General features: G+C 44.5%; 1 protein-coding gene across 6 annotated transcripts in view; it reads left to right on the top strand.

The window, feature by feature from the left end:
- Positions 1–17,008, top strand: part of TRIM9 (tripartite motif containing 9) — a 72,920-nt gene that overhangs the window by 25,014 nt on the left and 30,898 nt on the right. For all 6 annotated transcript variants that reach the window (XM_083612845.1, XM_083612847.1, XM_083612846.1 and 3 more), the window contains exons 3-4: positions 5,264–5,386; positions 16,797–16,907. In XM_083612845.1, the coding sequence (XP_083468971.1) occupies positions 5,264–5,386; positions 16,797–16,907 (234 nt within the window). The remainder of the gene's footprint in view (positions 1–5,263; positions 5,387–16,796; positions 16,908–17,008) is intronic.

A 17,008-nucleotide genomic window follows, 5' to 3' on the forward strand; every position in this document is an offset into this window, starting at 1 on the left:
GCTCACTGCCCAGCCAAGCAGCCCCCTAACCAGATGCCCTCTAGCTGTTTTTTTTTGGTTTATTTAATTTATTTAACATAATTATTACAAAATATAAGCAAAATATTGCAAATACATACATATATATATATATTTCAGATAAGCCCACATATATAAAAAAGATAAAAAAGAAGAAAAGAAAAAAGAAGAAGAAAAAACAAAGAGGAAAAAAGAAGAAAAGTTGGAAGAATTTCTTCCAAATTTCTTCTACAAATATCTCTTTTTTATAATAATTTTTTATTGTTTTACAACACACATAAACAATTTTATCCAATTTTAACAAACAAATTCTCTCTTTTCGAACTTCCTTCAGCTTCTCTGACAATCATCCATCTGTACCTCTTAGTTACACATTCCTTCTCCTTTAGTATTGTCTTTAGTCTTCCCTCCCACATCTATTGTTTTGACAATACCTCTTAGATTTCACAATGCTTCTTTAAATCCCACTAACGTCGTTTGCACATCACATATATTTTTCAGATATTCTACAAATTTCCCCCAGTCTTTGATGAACTTTTGGTCTTTAAGATATCTGATTTTCCCAGTTAGCTTGTCCAATTCTGCATAGTCCGTCAGTTTCGATCTCCAATCTTCTATCGTTGGTATTTCCTCTTGTTTCCATTTCTGGGCCAGTAGAATCCTTGCAGCTGTAGCAGCATATTGAAAGAGTTTACAGTCTTTTCTTCTTATCTCTTTTCCTGTAATCCCCAAAAGAAAAGCTTCTGGTTTCTTTACAAATGTATACTTTAACATCTTTTTCAGCTTGTTATATATCATCTCCCAGAAACTTTTAACTTTCTTGCAATCCCACCACATATGATAAAACGTTCCCTCTTTTTCTTTACATTTCCAACACTTATTAGACGTCTTAAACATTTTTGCCAATTTTGCTGGTGTTATATACCATCTATAGAACATTTTCATCACATTTTCCTTTAACGCTGTACATGCAGTGAATTTTAAGTTATCTTTCCATAATTTTTCCCAATCTTCAAATTGTATATTATGACCAAAATCCCTGGCCCATTGTATCATTACCGACTTAACTTCTTCGTCTTTCGTATGCCATTCCAACAATATCTTATATATTTTTGACAGAATTTTACAATCATTATTTATTATGTCAATCTAAAACTTGGAGTCTTTTTCTGCATAACCACATTCTTTCATATCTTTTTTAAACATTTCATTAACCTGAAAGTAATCTTCTACAAATATTTCAATATGAAATGAATAATAAAATTTCATTAATTGACTTCCATCACTTACACTGCACTTCCTATATACATTTTAAGCAAGGTTGTATCTGTTATTCTGTATTTTTCCCATACTATCTCATGCAAATATTATAATCACTAAGTTTTCTAAATATTTCATAAGTCTATTCTAAACACAACCAGTACCTCCAGCTGTTTTGAACTCCCATCAGCCGCCGACCATGATGACTGGGGGCAGATCCACACCATAATTTAAATCATCCATAGTTTAAAGCATCCAGCGTGCATGTCAAGCACATGACTTCTCCCAAAGTATCCCAGGAATGGTTAAGAGCATGAGATGAACCTGTTGAATCAGGCCAATGCCCTATTGAGCCCGGCGTCCCTTTCTCCGAGTGGCCACCCAGATGCTTGTGGGAAACGCGCAAGCAGGATTCGAACACAAGAACAACATTCTCCCGTCCCATAGTTCCCAGTGTAGCCTTATTAGACTTTACCGATTGGTGGGGTCTGCGTTGCTCCCGGACGGGAGGAAGGAAGTCAAATGACACCGAGGTTTGGTTCAGAAAAAGAGTTTATTCTGCTCTCCGGATAGCAGAAGGCACTGCGTGAATCGGTTCACCTCAAGCACAAAAGCAAGAGAAATTGCATACAGTATATATATCCTCCAGGCACCCTCTCCCCCCTTCCCCAGGAATCCACCACGTCAGCTTATACACGTAAGTTGACATCCATGACCATAAACAGATGTTCCTGTTCCAGCACTCCCGACCATAAAAGGTTGTTCCTGTTCCTGCATTCCTTATCTTGGGGTAAGAAGGTCACCAACTCTAAGAGCACTCCTGGCGCCGTTCCCGGGTCTCTTGTCAGACCTGACAAGGTCAGTGCGTCAGTGTGGTCAGGATGTAAGATAAGACCCAGATGTGCCATCCCTGCTCCACTCGGAACTGGCAAGGCCATCCATTGCCGTCATGGACTGATAAAGGAGAGGGCTTTGAGCACTTGTTTATACAGCTAGGTTTCTGTTTATACATTGATTCAAGTGCTCAAGTTAATACATTTTAGAAATTCTCCCTTGGAGAAGTTTCAGACTGACTGCACAGAAACCCATTCCTTCACCAGCAGCTGGTAGTTTGTTAAAGGTCCTGGGAATTGCAGCTCTGTGAGGAGGAAACTAGGGTTCCCATGATTCATTTTGGGGGAGAAAGTCACGTGCTTTTTCTGTGCATTGGAAGTCCATTGAACCCTGGGGCTGATGAGAGCTGTGGCCTAAAACAGCTGGCGGGCACAAGGTTGGCAAAGCCTGCTCTGTTGGACCATGTCACTTACGTGGTTTTTAAAATATTTATATTTTATTTAAGAAATTCAGTGAAAATATGATATGAAAGAAAAGAAATGTGAAAGGAAAGAAAGGAAAAGTTATCAAAACAATTCAATACAGCAGCATATATAAGTACAGTGGTACCTCGGGTTACATACGCTTCAGGTTACATACGCTTCAGGTTACAGACTCCGCTAACCCAGAAATAGTGCTTCAGGTTAAGAACTTTGCTTCAGGATGAGAACAGAAATCGGGCTCCGGCGGCGCAGCAGCAGCAGGAGTCCCCATTAGCTAAAATGGTGCTTCAGGTTAAGAACAGTTTCAGGTTAAGTACGGACCTCCGGAACGAATTAAGTACTTAACCTGAGGTACCACTGCACATAAGCAGCACTTTGTTTTTTTGTTTATTGTGGGCCCAGTCGCAGTGCCACCCCCACCCCCAGGCAGTGGCTAAATGTAAGATGTGATCCATAAACTCAAGCAGACAATGATCTGGATTTGAAATGGCCACAACTTTATTGATTGCAGATATAAGTGGATTTTTGGCTCGGGCGTTGGGTTTTACATCCTTTCCAGCCTGCCCAGACAAAACAAAATATATTTAATTTAAAAAAAGATAAGTGAACTTGGTTACCACGAGTTCCTGCTCCAAAATAACCCTGCACATTAGTAGTACAATTAATCCAACAAATTCTTAACACAACATTATGCTTTTTACAAACTGATTCCAAATATTTATCCACACGCAATCTGTGTTTCAAAGCAATCCGTTCGTATGTCGCTAGAGTCATCGTCTCTTTCATCCACTGATCTAAGGGAGCCATGGCGCCCACTCTGGGCGGCTTCCAACAAAACACTAAAATATTATCTTTCCGACGGAATAATATCAGTCTTTTCGCAAAAGTAAGGGCGCGGAGAATCCGTTTACACTGACCCTTTGTCAAACCCCAGGCAGCTGGAATATAGTTCAAAATAATATTACCATCGGACAGTTTAGATTCCCCCCACCCCAAGTAGTATTTAGGCAAGATGGAGAGGTGTTGGGTACCACTGCTGCTGCAGCAGCATCTTCTAAAGATATGGCATAGCCGAGGCAATTATTCTCCGTGCAGCCTCCCTGCCCCCCAGCCAAGCCTGATAACATCTCTGCAAATGTGCCTGGTGGGTTAATGCAAACCTCCGGAGGAATTGGGCTTCCATGCGGCATTGATTTAAAGTGTGGCTCCTGCGCTGTGGATGGCTGGCTTTGGTTTCCAGGAAGGCTGCTACTCCCCGCCTTTCCGCATTAAGCTGTGGAGAATCATCCATCACAGCCAGGCTGAGCTGTTGCCAAATTAAACCCCCGCCCCCTACCGCTGCCTCTCCCCACTTTGTATGCCTTGATGTCAGTAATCCCTCCGGGGACTAATCCTGCCTCGCCTAACAGAGCAGCCCTGCTGTGGATGGAGACACACAACTGTTTCAGTCGAGGGGTTTGATCTCCAGGAATGGGTTGGAAAGGCCGGGGAGGTTTTGCAGGAGCTCTGCTTTCTCAAGGCAGCACAGAGATGCTGTTCGATTGTGAGGGTCTGATTCTGCCTCGGTAGCTCGAGCGTGTTACTTGTTTTTGTGTGGAGGAGGGGTAATGTAAGGGCTGAGCAAAATAAGCACACGCTTAGGGCATCAAGGGAAAGGGGGGGCACCGCAGACATTTTCCATTGCTGGATTTTTTAACATTCATGGTCACAAATGGCTCAGCTGAGCATTCATTTCCTCAGCTGAAGTATATTTAAAATTCCAGCAGAACAACTATTCAACAAGGCAGACTGCATGTCTTATCTCAACTAAGTGTAGAAGCAGATGTTTTACATAAGATTAGTTTTGAGGATCTGGTCAAAGACTACAATTAGAAAAAGCAGGAGAATTTTTTCCAGATATAAATAAAGTGGAAGTAGACAAAAATAAACACTCTTTCCCATTTTACTGTGGGTTTTGTTTCATTTCAAAAAGTGTAAATTTATTTTATGGTTTATTATGGTTTATATTTTGAATTAGATATATATATATACAGGGCACCCAAATCCTTTAAGTGCTTATGGTCTCTAAAGCTCTTAATCTGGCCCTGATCCACATGTTCTCTTGTCCCACTGCTTCCCCCACCCCTGGGCAAAACTGCTCTTTAGCGCTCAGTTGGAGCAAACAGCAATCTGGTTTTTGCACAGATCGCTGTTTGCTCCGATTTAGACCTAAAGATTGGGTTTTTCCTAGGAAAGGAGCAGGGCAAGGTAGGAACTGCTTAGGTCCATGCTTTCTAGGCAACGGACAAGGAAAAGTGTGGGTGAGTCCTTAGTTCAGCGGTAAATGTGCATAACAACCAGCCATTGTGCACATTCACCAGGCCTCCTGGAGAATGTACACATCATCTGCACATGAAATGTATACGTTTCTTAGTCAAAATCCGCCACCTCCAGCGGGCCTTGGGGAATCTTCATGCAGCTCAGGAGAGCCTTCCCCAACCTAGTGCCCTCCAGATGTTTGGGGTTGCATCTCTCATCAGGCATACCCCTGGGACTGATGTGAATCCTACTCTGCAACATCTGGAGGGCACCAAGTCAGGGTAGACTTGCATGAGGACAAGACCATGTAATGGGAGCTGCTTCAACTGTCCCCATCACTGGGACCATCTGACAGGTGTTTTGCCCCACAGGAGAACAGCGTGGAGTTTGAAGCCTGCCTCGTTGCCCAGTGTGATGCTCTCATTGATGCCCTCAACCGGAGGAAAGCTCAGCTGTTGACGCGGGTCAACAAGGAACATGAGCACAAGCTGAAGGTTGGTCTGGGGTGAGGGTGGTGATGTAGCATCTGGGGGCACCGTACGGCCCTTGGACAAGAACGGCCAGCAAGGTTGACATGGGTGATGAACACAGATGGGAGACAGTCGCAGGAGGGGAGAGTAGCCTTGTGCTGGGGTCCCACTTGTGGGTTTCTTATTGGGGCTACTGGTTGCCCACTGTGAGAAGAGGATGCCAGACTCAATGGGCCATCATCGTGGCCCAGTAGAGATCTTCTGATGTTCTTCTGACTGGTTGTAAATAAGCAGGTGGGGGATGGCTGAGGGCAGACTGAGGTGGTGAGATGACATCCATAAAGGTAAAAGGTAAAGGTAAAGGACGGTTAAGTCCAGTCAAAGGTGACTATGGGGTTGCGGTGCTCATCTCGCTTTTCAGGCCAAGGGAGATGGCGTTTGTCCATAGACAACTTTCCACGTCATGTGGCCAGCAAGACTAAACCACTTCTGGTGCAACGGGACACCGTGACAGAAACCAGAGCGCCCAGAAAACCATTTACCTTCCTGCCACAGCAGTACCTATTTATCTACTTGCACTGGTATGCTTTCGAACTGCTAGATTGGCAGGAGTTGGGACGGAGCAACGGGAGCTCACTCCATTGCGGGGATTCGAACCGCCGACCTTCCGAACGGCAAGCCCAAGGACCACAGCACCACCCGCATCCCTAAAATATAGATCCATATAGGTAGCTGTCTCTCTACATTTGTGAGAACTGATGCCCTCCAGTTATTTTGGATTTCAACTGCCATCGCCTCAAGCCTGCACACTTGCTTTGCTGTTGTTGTTTAGTCGTTTAGTTGTGTCTGACTCTTCATGACCCCCTGGACCAGAGCACGCCAGGCACTTCTGTCTTCCACTGCCTCCCACAGTTTGGTCAAACTCATGCTGGCAGCTTCGAGAACACTGTCCCACCATCTCGTCCTCTGTCGTCCCCTTCTCCTTGTGCCCTCCATCTTTCCCAGCACCAGGGTCTTTTCCAGGGAGTCTTCTCTTCTCATGAGGTGGCCAAAGTATTGGAGCCCCAGTTTCAGGATCTGTCCTTCCAGTGAGCACTCAGGGCTGATTTCCTTCAGAATGGAGAGGTTTGATCTTCTTGCAGTCCATGGGACTCTCAAGAGTCTCCTCCAGCACCAGAATTCAAAAGCATCCATTCTTCGGCAATCAGCCTTCTTGATGGTCCAGCTCTCACTTAAAACCATAGCTTGAACTATACGGACCTGCACACACAATTCAGGGATAGCTGAGCATGGCTTCTCCCTGCGTCACCCAGACTCCCTGAAGCCCCCACCCCCCTCCAGCACACGCAGGAATGATTAGAGGGCTGGGATGATTTAGGGATGAGGGTGCAGCCACCATGGGAGGGAGGGGGCCTGGAAACTGCCGTAGCAACAGTTGCCATAGAAACACCCGGAGATGGAGGGAGGGAGGGATGGCAGTGTGTGTGGCATGTGGAGGACCAGCAGCAACAGATAAGCCCAGGGAGAATTGACCTTGGAGATGGAGGGCAGCTGCCTGTGTGCTGTGCACACTCCCCTCCGAGGAAAGGTTACAGCTCCTTTCCCAGGAGGGGGTTTGCGGCTGCACAAGAGAATTGATTGAAAGGAAATGGACTAGCGGAGGAATGAGAGAGTCCATCTCCCGGGCATTTTCAATGCACCACTGCAACACAGGCTGAATGTAGGAAGAAGGTTGGCCCTAACTGGGTCGGCCAGAGCCAAAAGTCTCTCCCCCTGGGAAGAGTCAAAGGCAGCAGTGCTGAGATGTTTTCCAGCCCAGTAAACTCAAACACATTTCTGCCTATTCAGCAGAGGATACCAATAGGTTTCCCTGCACGCACAGAGGCGTCCAGCTCAGAGCTTTTGGCTTTCCACCCTCATCCTTCCCTTACACCTCTCTCTGTGTGTCTTTGAAGACCGCTGGCATTTTCAGAGCCGAACTGAGATGTCTCTCCTTTAAAAAAAAAAAAAAAAATTATTGGTTTTTATCATACAAAATTATAAAACATACCACACAGTTTATCACAAATGCAATCTTATTGGACTTCCATCAGCACCTCTGATAATCCTCCGTCTTAATCACTTCTTATGCATTTCCTAACTTAATATTGCCTTTACTTCTCTTAACATATCCTCTCTCCTTCTGCATTTTTACAATATTTCTAATCTTACTCCTCACAGAATGTCTTGTCAACCTACAAACGTCGTCTGGTCATCACAAACACTTTTCAAATAATCCGTAAATTTACTCCAGTCTTTGGTGAATTTCTGGTCCCACCGGTTTCGGATCCTTCATGTTAGTTTGTCAAGTTCCGCATAGTCCATTAATTTCATCCTCCATTCTTCCAAGAACTGAGATGTCTCTTCAAAGCAAACCTGCGTCGCTCCTTACAGTAGAATGCAGCAGGGGCTGCAACAAGTTTTTCTGCTGCCCTGCACAGTGGTTGGGGTGGGGTGGTAGATGCAAACTGAACCATAGAATTGCAGAGTCGGAAGGGACCCCAACACACAACCCCCGCAAGCCCCCGCAATGCAGAAATGAAGAGATATCTTTGCCCAACGTAGGGCTCAAACCTATGACCCAGAGATTAAGAAGTTTAGGGAAGTTTTTAATGTTTGATGTCTTATCGTGTTTTTAATATTCTATTGTGAGCCGCCCAGAGCATTCCACAAATGGGGAGCCACTACAGAGAAGGCCCTGTTCCAGACCCTCCAAGTGTCCCTATTTTCTAGGGATGTGGCTAACGACAATAAAAGTAACACAGGATTCTAAGATCAATTCATTCTAAAATCAATTCAAATCAAATTAATGGCAACCATTGGGCTAGAGTTCTGTGAGGATTACCAAAGGAGGGGGTCAGACTGTGCCTTGGCCAAAGGCCTAGTGGAACAGCTCTGTCTTGCAGGTCCTGCGGAAAGATGTCAAGTCCCACAGGGCCCCAGTCTCTTGTGACAGAGCCTTCCACCAGATTGGGGCCACAGCCGAAAAAACCCTGGCTCTGGTTGAGGCCAGCCTAACCTCCCTGTGGCCCGGGATCTCCAAGATGTTTTTATTTGAAGACCGTAGGGTCCTCCGTGGGACATACCAGGAGAGGCGGTCCTGTAGGTACGAGGGTCCTAGGCCGCATAGGGCTTTAAAGGTCAAAACCAGCACCTTAAACCTGATCCTGTACTCCACCGGGAGCCAGCGCAGCTGGTATAGCACTGGGTGAATGTGATTCCGTGGCGAAGACCCCGTAAGGAGTCTTGCCACGGCATTCTGCACCCACTGGAGTTTCTGGGTCAGTTTCAAGGGCAGCCCCATGTAGAGTGAGTTACATGTGTGGGGTATAAATTGTAAAGGGGTGATAATTTGAAAAATGTATCCTTATGGAATGGGATGCCCCTATTTCCATTGGAGAAATGTTGGAGGGTACGCCGTTCTCGTGTTGCCACCCCGTGTGGACAGGGCACTCAGAGAACGCCTCAGATGATGAACGCAGAGTTCGGATGGTGAAGACATGATCACCGCAGTTCTCAAGATGCTGGGTTCTGGTCCCCATCTTGAATCATACAATGTGCGAGGGCTCCAAGACTGTGAAATGACAGAGTTCGTTCAGCTTGTTCTGATTAGAAGAGTGGTGTGTGTGTGTGTGTGTGTGTGTGTGTGAGAGAGAGAGAGAGAGAGGGATTCCTGAGAGAGGAGAAGCTCAGGAAGAAGAAACAGATGACGTTTGCAAAGCTGATAATGAGCTTTGGGGTCTCTTAAAGGTCTTGGATGTAACTTGAGTTCCCTTGAGCAGTTATTTACACAACATCACCCCTCAGTAATGAGTGCCCAGGCCCTCCCGGCTCCCCATCTTCTCTGCCTGCTGGATTGTTTTATGAGCTATAAAGTTGCGTTGAGCATTTGAGTACTTCATTGTGGCCCAGAGGCAGAACTCATGTGGGTCATACCATATTCACATTCGTTGGTCTTGGATTTGAAATTCCACCATCTTTTAATGTCATAGAACTTCCTAATATGTCCTCTAAGCCTTCCATAACAAAACCCACTGAAATAAATGGAAATTAATTCAGAGTGAATGTAGAACAGTGAAACACAAATCCATCAATTTTTAAAAAATTAAACAGACCGATTTCTAGGATATCCCTGCAGTATTCTTCCTAATAATATAATATAATATAATATAATATAATATAATATAATATAATATTATAATATAATATAATATAATATAATATAATATAATATAATATATATAATATAATATAATATACCCCGCCAATCTGGCTGAGTTTCCCCAGCCACTCTGGGCGGCTCCCAACCGACTATTAAAAACACAATACAGTATTAAACATTCAAAACATCCCTAAACAGGGCTGCCTTCGGATGACACCCCCAAAGATTTTAAGCCTTTTTTCTTTTTCTTTTTTTACAAAAATGTTAAAAACAAAGTCATTTTTCAGTTGACTTACCTAAGATCCAGGAGAAAGCACCGCCTTTTGAAAATTCCCTCCAGACATCACTTCCGCCTCTGAAATCCTGGTAATGTCCAGGAAAATCTGGGTGTATGACAGCCCTATGTGGACTTGCAAGTTTTTAACCCCCTGCATTTTTACTGAGGACTGGATTTTCCGTTCCTGAAACTTACGCTTTTGTTTTTGAATGAAAGTAAGTTTCTAGCCCTTATGGACATGGGAAGAGTCCCTGGGGCTGGAGAAGGGCCAAGTGTGACTTCCAGCGATGCTGGAATGGGGCTTGAGGACTCACTAGAACAACTTATTCGCTCTCCAGCGCCCAGCATCATAAATGATGCAGAAAGATAAATAACCATGCATAATGTGGCACTAATTATGCAAAATATATTTGCATTGCTTTATGAGCATCATTTATTTAGAGTGCAGCATTTGTCTTTGCTGTGGCTCAGAGGCTGGGTTTTAAATAATGCACAGCATACCCGGGCCAGTTTTTAACTCTTTGCAGGGCCAAGGGTTTGTAGCGTCCAGATCAAGGGACGTAATATTCCTGCTCGGTTCTGCCTTGGTCAGGCCACACCTGGAGTACTGTGTCCAGATCTGGGCACCACAATTTAAGGATGTTGACAAACTGGAATGTGTGCAAAGAACAACAACCAGGATGATAAAGGGTCTGAACCAAGCCTTAGAAGGAATGTTTGAGGGAGTTGGGTATGTTTAGCCTGGAGAAGAGGAGACTGAGAGGAGAGCCCTCTTCAAATTTCTTCTTCTTCTTCTTCTTCTTCTTCTTCTTCTTCTTCTTCTTCTTCTTCTTCTTCTTCTTCTTCTTCTTCTTCTTCTTCTTTCCAAAACCGAAAAAAGAAAAATTACAAACATCAAATTCAACATCCATATTCATTTTCTAACATAAACCTATTACATAATTAACTAAATTAAAATATACCTAATTACTCTAAACTTCTCTTTGTTGTATACAAACACAACACAGTTTGAAATTTTACATTAAAGTTTTTATATTATAAATAATATAGCCTGGAAAAGAGGAGACTGAGAGGAGATATGAGAGCCATCTTCAGATATCTTAAGGGCTGGCACATGGAGAAGGGAGCATGCTTGTTTTCTCCTGCTTTTAAGGGTAGGTCCCAAACCAATGGATTTAAGTTACAAGAAAGGAGATTCCGACTAAACATCAGGAATAGCTTTCTGATGGTAAGAGCTGTTCAGCAGTGGAAAGGTCTCCCTTGGGAGGTGGTGGACTCTGTTTCCTTTGAAAGCTTTTAACCAGAGGTTGGATGGGCATCAGGGATCCAGGTGGCGCTGTGGTCTAAACCACTGAGCCTCTTGGGCTTGCCGATCAGAAGGTTGGCGGTTCGAATCACCACGATGGGGTGAGCTCCTGCCAACTTAGCAGTTCGAAAGCACACCAAAAAGTGCAAGTAGATAAATAGGTGCCACTGTGGTGGGAAGGTAAATGGCGTTTCCGTGCGCTGCTCTGGTTTCAGTGTTCCGTTGTGCCAGAAGCGGCTTAGTCATGCTAGCCACATGACCCGGAAAAACTGTCTACAGACAAACACTGGCTCACTCGGCCTGTAAAGCAAGATGAGTGCCGCAACCCCAGAGTCGTCTGCGACTGGACTTAACGGTCAGCGGTCCTTTACCAGCCAGTGTGGTGTAGTGGTTAAGAGCGGTAGACTCGTAATCTGGGGAACCGGGTTCGCGTCTCCGCGTCTCCACATGCAGCTGCTGGGTCACACTTCTTTGAAGTCTCTCAGCTCCACTCACCTCACAGAGTGTTTGTTGTGGGGGAGGAAGGGAAAGGAGAATGTTAGCCGCTTTGAGACTCCTTTGGGTAGTGATAAAGCGGGATATCAAATCCAAACTCTTCTTCTTCTTCTTCTTCTTCTTCTTCTTCTTCTTCTTCTTCTTCTTCTTCACCTTTACTTTTGGATGGCCATCAGTCATGGATGCTTTAGCTGAGATTCTTCATTGCAGGCCCTTGCAGTACCTTCCAACTTTATGATTCTTTGATTCAAAGGTTTGTTGATAGGGATGAGAGGTGTCTGGTATTGCAAATACGGTATTTGCACAAGTAGATTCAGACACTCACCAAACCTCAGCCCTCACAAAGCTATAGTTCCCAAAGTGGTTTAATAATCAATCACTTTCCCCAGGAAACTCTGGGAATTGCAGCTCCCTGAGTGGAATAGCAAACTACAGTTCCCAGGATTCTCTGGGGGGGAAGGAACGGTTGTTTAAAGTGATATGAGCCCCCGTTAAATATATAGCATGGAATGGGCCTTATTCAAGAGAATTAGAGGCAGCTGGTAGTGTGTTGAATCGGAGGCAATGCCTCAAGTCCTTTGCAGATTTTGTCTGTAATGTATTATTGTACAGACATGTTGGCCTTCAACTGGGCTTGCTGTTGAGGTTATAAAAAGGCCATAGGTCAGGAGTCACCCCTGGCCTAGGTCAAGCCCTAACCTCACAGGCTACAGCTCTGTCCCCCGACACCAGTTAAGGCCCCACTGGGACTGTGTTGAACCTCCTTCTGTGAAGCTAAGATGGATGAGCCATTATTGAATTTTGGGAGCCCTTGAAACTCCTTCCTTGCCATACCTGAGACAGACCATGCATCACCCTGTGATTTATACACACGGAGTTTATGTGCAGAGCAGATGGTGGCTCCTTCAATAATATTCTGAAAGCGTCAACTTTGAGTGGAGAGGCGAGAGATTTCATTATCTAGGAAGAGCAGGAACCTCGACTTAAGCTGTAAAGAAGATAAGGAGATAAAAGATGGTTTCCCCCGCAAATCCCATATTTGCAATCTCGCTCTCCAGGGCTGGGCTCATCTCCGCAAAGAGCATTACCGGAGGCCGACGTGATGAAAGGGAAGGCTCTTTCAATGCTTTGCTTACTTGTCCTGAGGCTGGAGATTTTATAGGAACAGAGGAAGCTGCCTTATGCTGAATGCCATTGCATGCCCTGCAATAAATGAAATTAAGCACCCGAATGCCATTGCATGACAACTGCCTACCACCAGGTAGCAAACATTGAAATCAAATACTATTAATGTAGACACCAAACAACTGGCAAATATTTGAACACTGAGAGTCGACATCAACATTTGCAAAGGGGAGCAAATTACTGGGAACACATTGACTTCAGTTTTTTAAAAAAGGGAATGCTACTCAGAACTGTGTCTGTATATCTTATTTATATTTATTTCATAAAATTTATAAACTGGTTGTTTGTAAAAATAAACCAATAAAACAAACCACAAAGCGGCTTACAAAAAGATAAAGCAATAAAACCAAGAAACATTTATAATCCTTTTCAACATGCTAGAAGTTAAAATACTACAACAGATTAAAATTCACATTAGCATTTCTAAGCATCTGGGTAGGCTTAGACTGAACAAGAATGTTTTTAGAAGGCGCCAAAAAGAATACAGTGAAGGTCCCTGCTTGGTATCAAGAGGCAGGGGGTTCCCAAGTATAGGCGCTGCCATACTAAACAATTGAGTTCTTAGAAATATGGAGTGGGTGTTATGTGGCAGATGTGTTGTTGTTGCTTTGTCGTTTAGTCGTGTCCGACTCTTCGTGACCCCCTGGACCAGAGCACGCCAGGCACCCCTGTCTTCCACTGCCTCCCGCAGTTTGGTCAGACTCATGTTGGTAGCTTCGAGAACACTGTCCAACCATCTCGTTCTCTGTCGTCCCCTTCTCCTTGTGCCCTCCATCTTTCCCAACATCAGGGTCTTTTCCAGGGAGTCTTCTCTTCTCATGAGGTGGCCAAAGTCTTGGAGCCTCAGCTTCAGGATCTGTCCTTCCAGTGAGCGCTCAGGGCTGATTTCCTTCAGAATGGATAGGTTAGATCTTCTTGCAGTCCATGGGACTCTCAAGAGTCTCCTCCAGCACCAGAATTCAAAAGCATCCATTCTTCTGCGATCAGCCATCTTTGTGGTCCAGCTCTCACTTCCATACATCACTACTGGGGAAACCATAGCTTTTACTGTACGGACCTTTGTTGGCAAGGTGATGTCTCTGCTTTTTAAGATGCTGTCTAGGTTTGTCATTGCTTTTCTCCCAAGAAGCAGGCGTCTTTTAATTTCGTGACTGCTGTCACCATCTGCAGTGATCATGGAGCCCAAGAAAGTAAAACCTCTTACTGCCTCCATTTCTTCCCAGTGGCCATGATCTTCGTTTTTTTTTTTATGTTGAGCTTTAGACCATATTTTGCGCTCTCCTCTTTCACCCTCATTAAAAGGTTCTTTAATTCCTCCTCACTTTCTGCCATCAAGGTTGTGTCATCTGCATATCTGAGGTTGTTGATATTTCTTCCGGCGATCTTAATTCTGGCTTGGGATTCATCCAGCCCACATACTACATGTGGCAGATGTAGTGCTGCCAATTCCATCAACTGAAGTGGTTGATGGAGCACATGTTGGGTAAGGAGATCTTGTAGGTAAATTGGCCCTGACTTATTAAGAACTTTGTAGACTAATAGCAACACTATGAACTTGCCCCAGTAGCTGATTGGCAAGCAGTGCCAATCTCTGAGCACAGATGTTCCATGCTGAGTATGTCTTGTTCCCGTCAGCAATTGTGCTGCAGCATTCTGCACCAACTGCAGCTTCCGGATCAAGCACAAGGGAAGCCACGCATAGAGGGCATTGCAGCAATCCAGTCTTGATGTAACTCGGGTTGCCGTATCTTGAAGAGCAAAAAAAAGAGGACGCTATGATGGCCATTCAAAGCAAAGAAATGCAAATTCTTCCAAATTTTACCCCTGAAAAAGAGGATGTGCGGCAAGACCTTCCCAAGCCAGGAATGGCAATAGCTGCTGATTCCACAAGTCCACCATTGGTGAGACTCTGATATCTGGCCTGCGATTTGGAATCAGTGTGATAAGGACCTCATGTCCTCCTTTTCTGCAGCTTTGCAGAAACTTGCATGAACTCAGCTGTCAAATGTAATCACGAAGAAGCAACACAATGTGTGAGCCCCTCCTACTGGAAGCGTGCAGTATTGCAGTATACGAACTTAAGAAGGCATGGTTGACCTTGCCAACAAAAGTCCATATAGTTCAAGCTCTGGTTTTCCCAGTAGTGATGTATGGAAGTGAGAGCTGGACCATCAAGAAGGCTGATCACCGAAGAATTGATGCTTTTGAATTATGGTGCTGGAGGAGACTCTTGAGAGTCCCATGGACTGCAAGAAGATCAAACCTCTCCATTCTGAAGGAGATCAGCCCTGAGTGCTCACTGGAAGATCCTGAAGCCGAGGCTCCAATACTTTGGCCACCTCATGAGAAGAGAAGACTCCCTGGCAAAGACCCTGATGTTGGGAAAGATGGAGGGCGCAAGGAGAAGGGGACGACGGAGGACGAGATGGTGGGGCAGTGTTCTTGAAGCGACCAGCATGAGTTTGACCAAACTGCGGGAGGCAGTGGAAGACAGGAGTGCCTGGCGTGCTCTGGTCCACGGTGTCACGAAGAGTCGGACACGACTAAATGACTAAACAACAACATGATGGCCATTCAAAGCAAAGAAATGCAAATTGTTCCAAATTTTACCCCTGAAAAAGAGGACGTGTCCTGGAAAAAGAGGACACACGAATTACTGTGGCAAGACCTTCCCAAGCCAGGAATAACAATAGCTGCTGATTCCACAAGTCCACCATTGGCGAGACTCTGATATCTGGCCTGTCATTCGGAATCAGTGTGATAAGGACCTCATCATGTCCTCCTTTTCTGCAACTTTGCAGAAACTTGCATGAACTCAGCTGTCAAATGTAATCGCGAAGAAGCAACACAATGTGCGAGCCCCTCCTACTGGATGCTTGCAGTATTGCAGTATAGGAACTTAAGAAGAGTATATGCTGGATCAGGACCCGAGCACAAGAGCAACATTCCCCTCCTGTTGTTTCCAACAGCTGGTGTTCAGAAGCTGAACCGTAGGTTCACAAGGCAAGACAAAGTGATAACAGCAAGAACCTTTATTGAACTGCAGAACTGGACAACAGGGGCAAAGCAACTGCTTATAGACATTTCTGGAGGCCTGGGCCACTCCCACTCTCAACGTGATTGGCTGTCTAAACTTCCAAGCTGCGAATCACAAGTCAGAGCTTAAGGGCCAATGGCAGAAGCCCAAATCCTGAAATGTTCTGTGATTGGATTAGAATGTTGTCTTATTTTATTGTTGTTCGCCGCCCTGAGCCCGGCTTCGGCTGGGGAGGACGGGATATAAATAAATTATTATTATTATTATTATTATTATTATTATTATTATTATTATTATGTATCGAATCAGAACACAAGGGCTCAGAATCCCTAGTCCAGACAACACAGACCACTGAATACATAACATAATAATAATAATAATAATAATAATAATAATAATAATAATTTATTTATACCCCACTCTGGGCGGCTTCCAACAAAGATTAAAAATACATTAAAATGTCACACATTATTAATGTAGTGCAATATTAAATTGAGAAATATGGAAGAAGTGAGCAAAACGGAGAATTATCAGACAAGCTGATGGAAGTCCAAAAAGAGGATGTTGGTGATAAATTGGATGTTTTGTTTTGTATAATTTTATATTGGAAAATTAATAAAAATTATATTTTTTAAAAAAATAAAATGTCACACATTAAAAACTTCCCTGAACAGGGCTGCCTTCAGATGTCTTCTAAATGTCAGATAGTTGTTTATCTCTTTGACATCTGGTGGGAGGGCGTTCCACAGGGCAGGTGCCACCACCGAGAAGGCCCTCTGCCTGGTTCCCTGCAACCTCACTTTTCACAGGGAGGGAACCCCCCAGTAGGCCCTCGGCACTGAACCTCAGTTTCTGGGCTGGACAATGGTACAGAGATAGAACAGCATGGCTCCTAGCTCTGGAAACATTGCTGTCTTGTGTGTCTCGTTGCAGGTGGTGCGGGACCAGATCTCCCACTGCACAGTGAAACTACGCCAGACGACGGGACTCATGGAATACTGCTTGGAGGTCATCAAGGAGAATGATCCCAGCGGATTCCTCCAGGTTGCTGCTTGATTCTCTTCCCCCTTGTTCATACTCCTAAGAGAAGTGTGGATTTCCTCTTATTGCTGCAAATGCCCTAATTTAGACCTCCTTGAGTTCAT

This window comes from Podarcis filfolensis (assembly GCF_964270895.1).
Source record: "Podarcis filfolensis genome assembly, chromosome: 1".
Taxonomy (NCBI): Eukaryota; Metazoa; Chordata; class Lepidosauria; order Squamata; family Lacertidae; genus Podarcis; species Podarcis filfolensis.